Here is a 14,687-nt window from a genome sequence, read left to right as displayed (position 1 = left end):
GCAGGGAAGGGAGTAAGCTGCTGCTGCAGCTATTCAGTACATTCACACACTTCCCTTTTTTTTCTTTTTCTTGCTAGCTGGTGTTGTAATAGGTATGTAGGAAATGAGTGATTGTAAAGTTTAAAAAGTTGTGGTGTGACTAATAAAATCCTTCAGTATCTTGATAAAGCGGTATCTGATATTAGTCCCGGGTCTTGCTAATATAGCGTATCTGTAATACTAATCCCGGGTTTTGTTAATAATACTAAATACTCTAATAATTCTCGTATTTCGATAGCTGACTTTTCGTCTATTAATATCGTGACTCGTAGAATAAATCTAAATTAAGTCCGTAGATTTAATTCACTTAACAATTCGGAGTAAACTCACGACTCAAGTAATAAAGTTAAATAAATAGAAATAATATTTCTATTACAAATAAAATAATAACTTGACTTCGCTAAGTCAATTATCATTCTGAAATAAATCATTGACTACTCAATAATTCAATCGTGGTCATCTCAGGTAATGTCATCTAATTCAGAACTCTGAGCTGAATATTAATCACTGGATTAAAACAACTGAAAGATGTAATAAATAAATATTGCATTTATTGTTCTTAATCATAAAATAAAATAGCGGGCTATTACACGTTGTGAAAGGGTGAAGGCTTTGTATACATGAAATGAAATAAAAAATAAAAAAATCTTTGTTTTCTATGTTCAAGTTTCAACTATGTTCTATAAATGAAAACGTGAGAAAATGAGTAATTGATTGAGCTATTGAGGTTTAATGGACAATGGGCTAAAAAATAGCATGTCATTGGGCTCTCATAGATTCTCTTAATACAAATATAGGTCCACACCTCCCTTAATCAGATATTTATATAATAAATAAAACATCAGTTTTACAACTAATATTTTGCCGCCAAATTAGTGTTAAATTTGCAATTATAATCATAAAATAAGGGCAATTTATAAACAAATAATTATACAGTTTTCTATCACATGCCCACTAACTCACCCACTACTAAATACTACTCCCTCCGTCCAACTATAAGTGGCTCAAAACTTTTCGACACAGGAATTAAGGAGAAGGTGTAAATGTGGGTAAATTTTATGCTACACCTAGGTGCCCAACACTCCTATTCCTGATGCGCCATGTGGCGCTTTTCATTTAATCAATTTATCTTTTTCTTTTGTAGTTTTGAGTTAACTCCGTTTATGGATTCCGTCTAGCACTCAATTGATTCTTGGGAACCGTGATGTCATGGCATCAGAATTCGGCAAAATTTGTTACCGAAACACTCGGCAAGCATGACACATGCTTAATTTTCCGCGCCATTTTCTGAATTCCAATTTTTTGGGGGATCAAAACATGACTTTTGGGTTTACTTTCTTCGATTTTCTTCCACACGAAGTCTGAGCTGATTCTGAAGCTCTTCATTTTTCTTAAATGAACATTTATATTGTAAGCTCGATTTTTCTATTGTGAAGTGTCCATATTCAAGCTATTTGAAGCTCTATTGTAAGGTTATGTTTCTTTTCTAGTTTTGACGGATTATTTGTGAATTTTGTTCATTTTTTAATCATTTATTTTTATTCTTCTTATATGAAAATTGAAATTGTAAGCTCGATTTTTCTATTGTGAAGTGTCCATATTCAAGCTATTCTAAGCTCCATTGTAAGTTACATATTTTTCTAGTTTTGACGGATTATTAGTGAATTTTGTTCATTTTATTTGTTTATTGTGTATTTTTAGTTTGATAATATCATATTTTTATGTTGTTTTTTTTGTGTGTGTTATTGAATATCATAATTATCGATTTTGGCAAGTACATATTTTGGCAAAGTTTTGTTTTTAATTCGAAAAGTGTCTTTTTGTAATAGTATCATAAATTTAAATATTGGTAGAGTTTTGACAGTTTTTCATTTCGGCAAGTACATAAATAGGCCTGTTTTTTTATTGAATAAAAATATGCCGATATTGGCAAGTCAATATTTTGGCTGAAGTTTACTTTTTAACTCGGCATGAAACTTGTTTTAATGGTATGATGTAATGTTTTCGTATTATGAATCACTTTTGTAACATTTTAGGTTAATCATGGAATTTGATTTGAATAAGCCTCTTTTTGATGATGTTGGCTTTGAAGACGAAGTATTGGTTACTGATGAACCATATGTAGAAGAACCTATTATTGAAGATGTAGCAAGGGATGAAGATGTTTAAGCTGGTGAACAAAATTTGAAAGATGAGATTCAAAATTTGAATGATGAAGATTTTGACTTGGTGGATGAATTTGAGAAAAAATTAGAACCAGGGTTCCCCGTGAAAGATTCTGATGCTGCTCACTTTATATATTGTGAGTATGGAAGACTTAAGGGCTTTAGTGTGACAAAAGGTAAACAAGGTTACTTTGGTAGTACTAGAGTATGTTGTTACAAAGAATTTGTTTGTGGTTGGCATGGTAAGAGTGAAGCGAAACCATTAAATGGAAGGCTGCCAACTTTCAAGAAGCAAGTTCGAAAATCTTTGTGTACGGCAAGGCTAAGGGTGTCACGCAAGAGGGAGGGGCAATGGAAAGTTTCTTCTTTCTACAAACAGCACAATCATGATTTATTTCCCAGTGAGCAGTCCTATTTGCTACATTCAACACGTAATTTGTGAAAGACTAAGAAAAATTTGATAGAAGCGATGAACTCAGCAGGCATTAGCGTTGCTAGGGCTTGTAGATTCATGGAGAAGGAGTCTGGTGGTCCTAAAAAATGGCGGTTTTACGAGGAATGATGCATATAATCATATAAATAGCCTTAAGATGAAGACAAAAGTGGAGAATGGTGATGCAAAGTGGCTTGTTCAATATTTTACGCCGAAGGCAAATAGCGAGCCATTTTTTTATCGGGACTTTCAACTATATGATGATGGCCACCTTATGAATTTTTTTTCAGAGACTCGCGCAGCTCCTTGGATTATGAGTATTTTGGCGACGTCTTATCGGTGGATAGTATGTATCGAACAAACAAGTACAAGCTTGTTTGTGTTCCATTTGTTAGTGTCAACCACCACTTGAAGAATGTTCTGTTTGGCCTAAGGTTTTCATCAGATGAAACAACCCGATCGTATGAATGGTTGTTCACTACTTTTTGGACCAGCATGTATGCCAAAGAACCGGAGGTTATTTTTACCGATCAATGTCAATCTCTTATGAATGCAACTGATTCCGCATTTATGACTTTTAGTCATCGTCTTTGCCAATGGCATATGAACCAAAACGCGCCATCTCATTTTGGCAAATTGAACGGGAGTGCTACTTTCAAGAGAGCTTAGTTTCACTGTATGAATGGATGTGATACGGAGACCGAATTTGAAGAGGCTTGGAAGGCTATGATTCATGAGTATGGCCTCGGTGAGCATAGATGGTTTAATACCATGTATGGATTGAAGAAAAGATGGTCGTCTGCTTTTACAAATCACAGATTTTTCGCCGGGCTACATACAACCTCACGGAGTGAGGTAACAAACAAAGTTCTGAAGACTATTTGTAGTGTGTCACACCCCAATTCTTGAAGGAATAAACTATAATCGAGGTGCGACCAAAATCATAGAAATAAACAAGGGGAGAACCTTGTGAAATTCAAATAATAGGATAAAAAGTCTGGCAGCGCCCTTTGAATGAAGAAAGATAGAAATCGAGTGATACTAATCAATTAACAACATTCTAAACCTTAGGATCACAAGTTTGGTTTCATGCTTCTGATAACCAATGTTAAATAACATAGTACCAGAAGTTTAGAGTCTAAGCTCGATAAGGAACATAATTCAGAATTTAACATAAAAGTCTTAAGTTAGAGAAACAAAGGACAATAAAAGCTAGTGCAACAGCGGAAGATAAAATACGGAGTTGAACCCTAGCCTCAGATCTACCCCGTCAGCACCGACCAATCAACCTGAAAAACATTTGAAAGTATTTTTGGGCTAAGTACTAATGTACTTAGTGGGATAGCATTTTATAAACATTTCATAAATCATAAGAGCAGTTTATCCAATTATACTTGACATGACTTAGAAGGTTTTAAATTGAAATAACTTCTAAGCATGTTAAAATATTTTATTATATTGCGCGCAATTGTCACACTCCCTTTTCGTTACTCGCTGTGATCACGGACCTTTTAGCCACTGACGAATCCATTACTCCTGCTTACTTGAACTGAGGGCGTAACCCAGCCATGTTCCCATTTGGGACCCAATGCTCCGGAACACATCTCGTCGATCACCCTTATAACGCCTCATACATGATTAGTGCCCGAATGGAGATCAACCCACCGAGTCAGCTAATAGGTGTACACAATTCTCAAATAACGTGTTAGGTCAAGAGAGAACCTCGATCGATTAACTTATGCGAGCTTTAAACAGAGCATAGTGCATAAAAATATCTTATCGGATAAACAGTTTTCATTTCATTGAAACATTTAAGCTCAATAGCTAAATCATACATTTGTAACATATGCCCACCTGATTAGGCAAAGCCTGTCGTTTAATCTTAACTCTGAATCGGAATAGCAGTGCTAGTCCTCACGATCCACAAAGCCTACAAGAAATCTATAATCTTAATAGGTCTCCTGAATCTAATCTTAAGTCATAGTGAAGTGCTTATCATCCTATGATTCACTTAGTCGGGTTTTCATATTTTAATAAATAAATAATTGAAAAATAAATTCTTGAGTCAAGAACACCAACAATATCCTTATTCGATTTTTCTTAAATAATTGAATTAATAATAAAACCAATTTAATCATAAATGATTCTATGTAAAATGTTTGATGCAAAATTAATTCATGCTTTAACTCACATAATTAAATAAATATATTTAACATATGCACATAATAAGAAAATACTATTATGCAAACTTTTTCTAAAAATAATTAATTAAACTCAAATAAAGAGTTAAATTAATAAATCAATTAAACAAGTCCAACAATTAAATGGAAGCCCATATTTTTATTTCAAAAATTCGCAGCCCAAATAAAAGTAAATAGCAGTCCACCATTTAACAAATTACCCAATCCAAGTTTTCAAAAACAAATTCGGCCCAAAGGCCCACTCTTAAACCCAAACCCTCACCCTTCTTCTACAACCTAAGTCACGCACACACACACAAACAATGCTGATCTCTCTCTCTCTCTCTCTCTCTCTCTCTCTCTCTCAATCCCTGCCGACTCCACACACTCACCACCCTCTCGCTACCTCACCAAACTCCGGCCGCCGCGCCTCCTTCTTCACCGGCGAGACAGCCACCGGTCAACCTATTTCTCTGGACTCCGCAGTCGACGGTAGCAGCGAAGAGCCGGCCACCACCGCTCTTCTCTCATCTTCTCCGCCGCCGGCCACTGACTCCTTCGTCCTTTCCCTCCGATCTCCCTCTATCGTCTCTCACCTCTTCTTCCCCCAGAAACAGAACACACACACTGAACACAGGTACTGCGCCGCTCCCCGGCGATAGCAGCCACCGTCGCCCGTATATCAGGCGACAACACCACCTCCAACCCTAGATCCCTAAATACCAGACCCCACTCCGGCGACCGTGCCCTAGCTCCTGCCTCTCTCTTCCGTTTGTTCAGCTCGGAGCCACCGCCGACCGTACCGCCCCCATCTCCCTCTGACTTCCGACGAACGATAGCGAGAAGCCGTCGCTGCCCTCCCCTCTACTCTCGACTCTCATGACAGCAACAGACACACCACAAGTTCAACAAAAGATCTCTCTCAAGTACACACTCAACATTCAACAGCCAAAACCAAGACTCAAGTTTGAAATTACAGTTTATAAGGCTAGTTCTATACATGCTTGTCCACTACTTGTATTCTAAATTGTATACACATTTCATAAAGTTCATACGTTGTAAAAATTGATGTGTTGGTTTGAATGAAAGAATGAGTTGTTGTACTTGGGAGAATTGGCATAAAGAGAAATGGGGTTGGGTTTGGACTAAGGATTAAATGCTAAATATATATACCAATTAACCTTAACTAAAAGGCCCAAATAAAAATTATCAAGCCCAACACAATTAAATAGTTAAAATTCAACATAAACTTAAATTAAATTATGTACAAATAAATACTTAATCATAGAGATAAATCACATATGATCACTTTAAATAATATGAAATGCATAAAGATTTGAATAGATGAATTTTTCAAACGATTTTGTAAATCATTTGGTTGGCATTAAAAATATATTTATTTTATTTTTCCAGCGTAAATCGTTTAATCTAAGTTTAAAATAACGAGGTTTTTGCAAATAAAATCACGAACAATTTTGAATTTGCAATTTTAACGCGACTTTTGAAGTGTGGCGAATTAAATCGCAACCGTTTCAATTTTTGCAATTTCGTACCCTCAATTTTTTCCGGCCACCGGAGTGATGAGTAGGAGCTTATGTGGATTATTTTTTTTCCACTTAATTAATTTCTGACTAAGATTATAATAAAATCAAAACCTAATTATTTTATTTTTCTTCTTTTTCGTCGAACTTATTTCAGTATCCCCCATTTTCCTTAAACTAGTACGCCCTCCCGTACGATGCACGGCCACGATATACTCCCTCCGTCCCATTATTTATGGGACAAAACTTTTCGGCACGGAGATTAAGGAGTAGTAGATTAAGGAGTAAAGGGATGTTGTTCATTTGATTAGGTTTGTATTTAGAGATTCTTTATTAAAGTTATTTAAATTCTGCAATTTAGTTTAAATTTCTGTAATTTATTTTATATTTCGAAATTTCATTTAATTAATTTAATTTAATTTAAATTAAATTTAAATTCTGAAATCTAAAATTTAAATTCTGTAATTTAGTTTAAAGTGTGAAATTTAAATTCTGAAACAAATCTGAAACAAATCAATTTAAAGGAGACAAGGCTGTGCAATTCAATCTAAGTAAAAATAGGCGCCAGATTTTTAAGCCACCTGCCTTTTCATTGAAAATTTTGGAATTTTTAAATTTCCCACACTTTAAGTTGCCTCCCCTCTATAAAAGGAGCAATTCAGTTTCTAATTTACAAACTACACGGCTGCTACAACCACAAAATCCACAAAAACTATACTATGGCTAGGAGAAAAGATCTCTCCACATTTGAGAGGGCAGCAATAATCCAGTTCATCCTTGAAGACAGCAAGAAGGGGAAGCCTGCCAGGGGTAAGATTGCAGCCGCTGTTACAAAATGGAGCAGCTCGAGAACTACAATCAATCGGATTTGGGCAGCTGCAAAAAAGCAAAAAGAGAATGGTGAGGTAATATGTTCCATGAGTCGAAAAATACAAAGACCAAGACAAAAAAGAGTGCAGATAGAATTTCAGTTAATTGCTAACTTAGACTTGTCCAAAAGATCTACAATTCGAAGGCTTGCATGTGGGATTCAATGTAGCAAAAGTACTGTAGGAAGATGGATTAAGCAAGGGCTGATCAAAGCTCATTCAAATGCCATTAAACCTGATCTTACTGCTCCTAACAAGTTGCTTAGGCTACGGTTTTCATTAGAGGCCCTAGAGTATGATAGGATTATGAGGAGTGTGACATTTAAAAATATGCACAACACAATCCACATTGATGAGAAATGGTTCTACATAACCAAGTCCAACCAAAGGTTTTACTTAACCCCTGCAGAGACTGAGCCACATAGAACCTGTAAATCCAAAAAATTCATCACGAAGGTGATGTTTATGTGTGCAGTGTGTAGGCCTATCTTTGGCCCTGATGGAGAATGCCTATTTGATGGGAAAATAGGCATTTTTCCATTTACTGAAATGGTACCAGCACAAAGGAAGAGTAAGAACAGGGAGGCAGGCACACTGGAGATTAAACCCATTCAAAGTATCACCAAAGAAGTGGTGAAAGACTGCCTTATTAACAAGGTATGGCAAGTGAATGATTTATGCAATAAATGTGCAAGTAAAATGCTTGGTGTCCAGTTAATTTCATTTTATGCTTAGTATCCATGTATTCTGTATTTTCATTCAATCTCATGTAATTTCAGAATGCTTAATGTTCTGCCTTTTCAAAGAATTTCATGTAATTTCAGAATGCTTAGTGTTCTGCCTCTTCATTCAATCTCATGTAATTTCAGAATGCTTAATGTTCTGCCTTTTCAAAGAATTTCATGTAATTTCAGAATGCTTAGTGTTCTGCCTCTTCATTCAATCTCATGTAATTTCAGAATGCTTAATGTTCTGCCTTTTCAAAGAATTTCATGTAATTTCAGAATGCTTAGTGTTCTGCCTCTTCATTCAATCTCATGTAATTTCAGAATGCTTAGTGTTCTGCCTTTTCATTCAATTTCATGTAATTTCAGAATGCATAGTGTTCTGCCTTTTCATTCAATTTCATGTCATTTCAGATTATACCTGCTATAAAAGCAAAGTGGCCTAGTTTTGCTAGCAAAATCATCTACATACAGCAGGATAATGCCCGGCCACACATTAAAGACAATGACCCTGATTTTAGGGCAGCTGCATCAAGTGATGGATTTGACATACGATTGGTGCATCAACCACCAAACTCACCCGACACAAACATAAATGATTTAGGGTGGTTCAGGGCGATACAATCACTACAAACTGAATCAGTTTGTAACAATGTGAGTGATCTAGTTATGGCTGTGCAAAATTCATTTGATGAATTAAGTCCACAAACCTTGAATAAGGTTTTTCTTAGTCTACAAAGCTGCATGATTGAAATACTCAAGGTAAAAGGTCAAAACAGTTACAAAATCCCCCATTTGAAGAAGGATGCTTTAATTAGGCAGGATATGCTCCCTTTAAACCTTGAAGTTGATTCAAGGCTTGTTAGAGAATGCATATCCTACCTAATTGAGCAGGGATTCATCAATGGGAGTGAAGATTTCTTAAGGCAGCTTCCTATAGGCATGATTGGAGGCACAATTGATGGGCTAACTTGTAGCATGCAGCAGCTACAATTTGAAGGGTGCACAAGTGCATATTGATAATGGGGAAGATCTTTGTTTTTTTGTAAAGTGATATGCACAGGTTTTTGTTGTTTTTGCAAAGTGAAATGCACATGTTTTACTTAGTCTGCCTTTTGTAAAGTGAAATGCACAGATGCATATCCTACTATGTAATGATTGCAAAGTATGCAAATTTGTAATGAAATTCAAATGCCATCCTTGTTAATTACAGATTTTGCTAACACCTAACTCACTGCTTCAAGCAGATACCAATACATAGATCACAAACACTGCTACAAGCAGATACCAACAGATAGGATAATGTCATCCAACAGGGCCAAACAAGAACATGCACTACACACATCACATAGACCATAGAAAACCAAACCATAATCAACAAGGGAACATGCAAGATCAAAAAATTAAATCATCTCATACAATATCACATTGTAATCATCGATGTGCAAATTTTCGGACAGAACACATTTGAACGAGCATAATCCTATCATTTCAGCCACAATTGCTAACTTCCCACAGTACAATTTTCGGACAGAACACGGAATGGGGAAGATCTCACCAAAAAACATAATCTCACAATTCATTTTATCCACAATTTTCGGACAGAACACAGAATGGGAAAGATCTCACCAAAAAACATAATCCAATAATTCATTTCAGCCATAATTTTCGGACATAACACATAAAATGGGGAAGATCTCACCAAAAAGAACGCCGGAAGCAGGATCCGCATCATAGATTCAACAGCATCGCTCATGTTTCGATGTTCCCAATTTTCCTCACAAAAGAATAACGAATCAGGGTAAGCATCAGACAAGTCCGTCGAATAGGACTCAGATTCAACGCCTGAGTTGAGCGAATTACCTTCTAGGGTTAAATCCAGTCGAAAATGGTCTCTGCACTTATCTTCAATCACCTTGCATTCGATCCACGCTTCCAAAGCACCCATCCACTCAAAATCGAGCGCATCTCCATAGTTTTTCAACATATCGAGGGCTAGGGAGAATGATTGCTCCCTCAGAGGGCTATGGCGAATCGAGGGATATGGCGGATGATTGCTCCCTCAGATCTACATCATCGGGCTATGGCGAATCGAGGGCTGGTGAGAGACGAGTTGTCACGACCGGCCTTAATTAGGGATAATTACGCCGGGAAATCATGACTGGGGAAGGAAATTACGAAGCGGGTTTAGAAAAGGGCGCATAAAAGAATACTCAAAGATCTTGAATACGCATGAAATATTCCTTAAAAAGAAAAAAGGTATCGTTAGGGGCTTGGCTAAAACATTATCAGAGTTTGCAACGGAAGGTGTAACTGAAATAATCAGTGTTTATAGCGGAATGCATAACTGAGATACATGTATGAAGACATGTATCCTTTCTGATCCTACTTTAAGTTCGACAAAAACTCCACTCAGCAACACTTCATCGCCCATCACAGCTCAACCTGCACAATCATAAACATCGAAGGGCTAAGTACAAGAGTACTTAGTGGGCAGTTGCCAAGCATATAACATAACATCAACAACAAAACACAACATCGCATAAGAGGCATAAGTTTCTTCCAAATCCTTTGCTCATTAAACATTTCCAAATTCATAAACAGCATGAGCGCATTCTTCATCATTAACAATCATAAATACGCATCGTGTTGTGGAGAAGGCCTTCCCAAACGAACACGGGCATCGCGCCGTGAAGGGGGCCTCCCTCAGCGGTCACGGCATCGTACTATTGAGGGAGACCTCCCCCAATAGACGCTGTAACACTGGCATACTGGCATCGCGCCGCGAGAGAGGCCTCTATCAGCGGACACGGGCATCGCGCCGTGAGGAAGGCCCTCCTCAGCGGACACGGCATCGTACTGTTGAGGGAGGCCTCCCCCAACAGACGCAAGCATCAAACATAAGCATAAACTTATCAGCGTAAAGCATTCAAGCGTAAATAAGCGTAATCAAGCGTAAATCATTTAGCGTAAAGCATAATAAAGCTTAACTCATTTAAGCGTAATAAAGCATACCACACTTGAAGATCCAATTTGCATTTTAAAGCATAACACTTGCATAGCATTTTATTTACGCGTAAGAAATTGCCCACCTGATAGCAAAGTTTTGCTAAGGTACTGTGACTTCTTGTATAGTTCTTACTCTCGCGCTTGACCTTAATCACGAGAATATAAAATAAGACATTGCCTCGAGGAAAATTCTTAATTAATGAGAAAGTGTAATTTAACTATGCATGAATCTGGTATGCATGAACTAATCTTCTGAGCGATAATCGGGAATTCTACTATTAATCCTTGTTAATAGATTTAACTAATTCTCGTCTAACGCGGTCGAATAAAACTGTGATTCTTCCTTCCTCATCTGAATATTCTAGTTGTGAAGTAAACCTCGCATATGTACTCATTCGAAATAAAAGAACTATCTCGGCTTTAATCGAGGTGTGACCTTGTAGAAATTATCGGGCTTTTCGATAGAAACATAATTACTAATGTAACCTCAAATAATTAATTGGCTCAAAAGAGAGTAGCCAATTAATTAAATAAACAAGTGGCTTTAATGAAATAAACAATGATAGCTCGCTTTAAAGTCTGAAATCCAGAAACAATAATTAATAAACTGGGCGGCTCATTTACTAAATAAGAATCGGCTCGCTCACTGATAAAAATTGGGCTTCATCAAAATAGATACTGCAAGGCTTAACTGAAAGAAGTAACTTCAGCTCAAGCTATAAAAGAATTAAAGCCCAACTTAAAAAGTCTCCGACCCAAAACAATTAAAATAGGGGTCCAAATAATAATTAATGTGGACTGAAAAGAATTAATCTTAGCCCAAAAAGGCAATTTAATCGACCCAAATGATGAATTAAACTGGCCCAACGAAATATAAATGAGACTAGAATAATAGCCCATCATAAAATATGCATCAGCCCAACTCCTTAATTAAATCGAGCCCAATAGGAACAATGAGAATGGCCACTTAAATAAAAGACTGGCCCAGTTTGAATTTAAATGTAAGCCCAATCAATTAAAATTGGAAGCCCAATCCTTTAGAATGAAATAAAAATCCAAGCTCAAAATTCGGCCCAATTAAAAAAATGAATAGGGAGGAGCCCATGGATCTAGTTCACTTAAAAGGAATAAATTCAGCCCATTCTTTAATAAACTTAGCCTAAATATCGGCCCATCAAGAAAATAAGGAGCAGCCCAATTCCAAAATAAAAGAATGGCCCAAGCCCAATTTTCTTCCCCCTTTTCCTTCCAAATTCGGCTGAAAGCCCTTCTCTCTCTACCTCATGTTTCCTCCCATCTCTGTTCTCTTTCTTTCTCTCTGTTGGAGCCGCTCCCTTCGGTTCTCTCTCTCTCTCTCTCGATCCGCCTCCAGCCGAGGTGTCGGCCGTCGCGGCTCCGGCGAGGCCGCCTGACTCCTCTCACCTCGAGTCATCTCTCAACACACTCGGTCCTTTCTCTCTCTCAAAGCAGACGCACGGCGCTCCTCAAAATCCAGTCGGTTCCATCTTTTCCGGCCGTCCAGCCATCACTGCTCCGGTCAGCTTCGATCGGCGACGCGTCCAACCCCGGCGACGTCCTCTATCTCTCTCCGCGCAGAACTCAGTCGAGCCCTATCTCTGGAATCAGCGCCGCGGTCACATCCTCGTCTGAATCCGGCGAGCGGCCGTCGTCTGGGAGACATCGCCGCCGTCTGAAGCGGCTGTTGCTTCGCCTGGAGTCGCCGCCGACTGGAGTTGCTGCTGCTCGTCCGGTGGTCAGCGCCGACTGCTGCTGCTTCGGATGCCGATGCGTCAACCCCGACGCCGTCTTCTTTCTTCTCCGTAGTGTCCAAGAACGAGCCCTGAAATCGGGAAGGTCGCCGCTGCCGAGTAGCCGCTGCTCGGGCTCGGTACCGGTCGAACAGAGCGGTTGCGTCTCTCCTTCTCCTCGCGGTCAGCCAGCTTCAACCGTCCCCATTTTAAAGAAACATGTAGCTCGAATAAATCTCCCTCCCCTTCTAAATGCTAAGTTCAATACTTAAGTCTATGTGGAGTCTTGGTTTTTGCTACAGATTTATGAGAGTTTTCTCGTTGCCTTTATCTTAAGTGAAGAAAATATATACTGATTTCTGTATTATGCTAAGTCCCCTTAAGCATATATACTTGTTTGAAAACTCTATTGTTTAAGTGATCATGCTTGCTGGATGATGCGAAATGGATCGAATAAGTTGAGCTTAGTATATACCTTGTAATTGATGTTGGTTGGCTGCTGTGGTTTTAAATGAACTGGAACTCCTTGAAATTTGGCAGAGCAATGAATGGAGTTTCTCTTTACTCTTCGGCGCATTTCTTAGTGTAGAATGGAGGTGAATGGATGAAGGTTGCTGCTGAATTGTTTGCTTGAACGAGTGCCTTAGTAGTTATACTTGAGTAATCTAAGGAATGGTACAGCAGTAGGGTGACTGATTTGAGCCACTTCTGTACCTGCCAGTCAAAGTATGGAGGCGTGGATTGGTAGGTGGCTTGTAGAGGAAAAAGGGAAGTTGGTGTAGAGGTAGAGTGGAGTTGGTGGTGATTATGCGTGTATAGTGTGATGTCCTAATTGTAAATAATAATAAATCTTTGTGTCTTGGTTACTCAGTGCATCTGCTATTTAATCGCATGTTTGAAATCAAATACTGGCTTCTACTCATTATTCGTGTATAAATTAAATACGTAGATTTAAGTGTTAATGGGCAAAAATGCCCTATCCCTTATGTGTGTGTGTGAAAAGTGCCCTCTCTTATCATAGAAAGCATTCTATGCCCTAAATATGTGAAGTGCCTAATTTACCCTTTGATGTTTGATTGGTTTGCTTGGTTTTTTGTGAAAGTCTTACACATTTGACCGATTTGACAGCCATCGGTCATAAAAGTCAACGATTTGACAGCTATCGGTCAAGAGTATATGTGTCCGGCGGGCGGCTAGATCATGTGTCCGGCCGGCCGGACACTTGATTTTATCGGTCGGACACATGTCTGACCGATAAAATCATGTGTCCGACCGGCTAGATCATGTATCCGCCCGGCCGGACACATGATCTAGCCGGTCGGACACATGATTTTATCGGTCAGACATGTGTCCGACCGATAAAATCATGTGTCCGACCGGCTAGATCATGTGTCCGGCCGGGCGGACACATGATCTAGCCGCCGGCCGGGCACATATACTCTTGACCGATAGCTGTCAAATCGTTGACTTTTATGACCGATGGCTGTCAAATCGGTCAAATGTGTAAGACTTTCACAGAAAACCAAGCAAACCCATCAAATCAAGGGGTACTTAAAGAATAGGGCATGAAATGCTTTGTATGATAAGAGAGGGCATTTTTCAAATTATTCATAAGAGAATGGGCATTTTAAATTTTCACTCTAGATTTAATTCACTTCACAAGCCATTTAATATCTAGATTAAATCCGTAGATTTAATCTGTATTGCAGTCGGAATAATTTCTCGACTTCAAGTAGCACTAATAAATATAACTGCTTCTGTTTTTCGATTAATAAATAACATGACTTTGCTAAGTCAGTTATAACTTGGAAATAATAATTATTGAATGGCTCAATAATCCTCGTCGCGTTTTTCTCATACATTATAAAAGTATAAGCTAAAATAATAACTCCGTTTCTGATAAAAAAAATCAGGACCATAAACTGGATTTATTTATAAAAATTGCATTTACTAATTTTAATCATAATTAAAAGAGCGG

General features: G+C 38.1%; 1 protein-coding gene across 1 annotated transcript; it reads left to right on the top strand.

The window, feature by feature from the left end:
- The first annotated feature begins 7,077 nt into the window (after positions 1-7,077).
- Positions 7,078-8,972, top strand: LOC130991021 (uncharacterized). Its single transcript, XM_057915222.1, has 2 exons — positions 7,078-7,884; positions 8,367-8,972. The coding sequence occupies exons 1-2, from the start codon at positions 7,078-7,080 to the stop codon at positions 8,970-8,972; spliced, it is 1,413 nt and encodes a 470-aa protein (XP_057771205.1).
- The last annotated feature ends 5,715 nt before the right edge of the window (positions 8,973-14,687 follow it).

This window comes from Salvia miltiorrhiza, chromosome 6 (assembly GCF_028751815.1).
Source record: "Salvia miltiorrhiza cultivar Shanhuang (shh) chromosome 6, IMPLAD_Smil_shh, whole genome shotgun sequence".
Taxonomy (NCBI): Eukaryota; Viridiplantae; Streptophyta; class Magnoliopsida; order Lamiales; family Lamiaceae; genus Salvia; species Salvia miltiorrhiza.
Note: the sequence above shows the minus strand (reverse complement) of the source record. Positions and strands in the feature narration are given on the sequence as shown.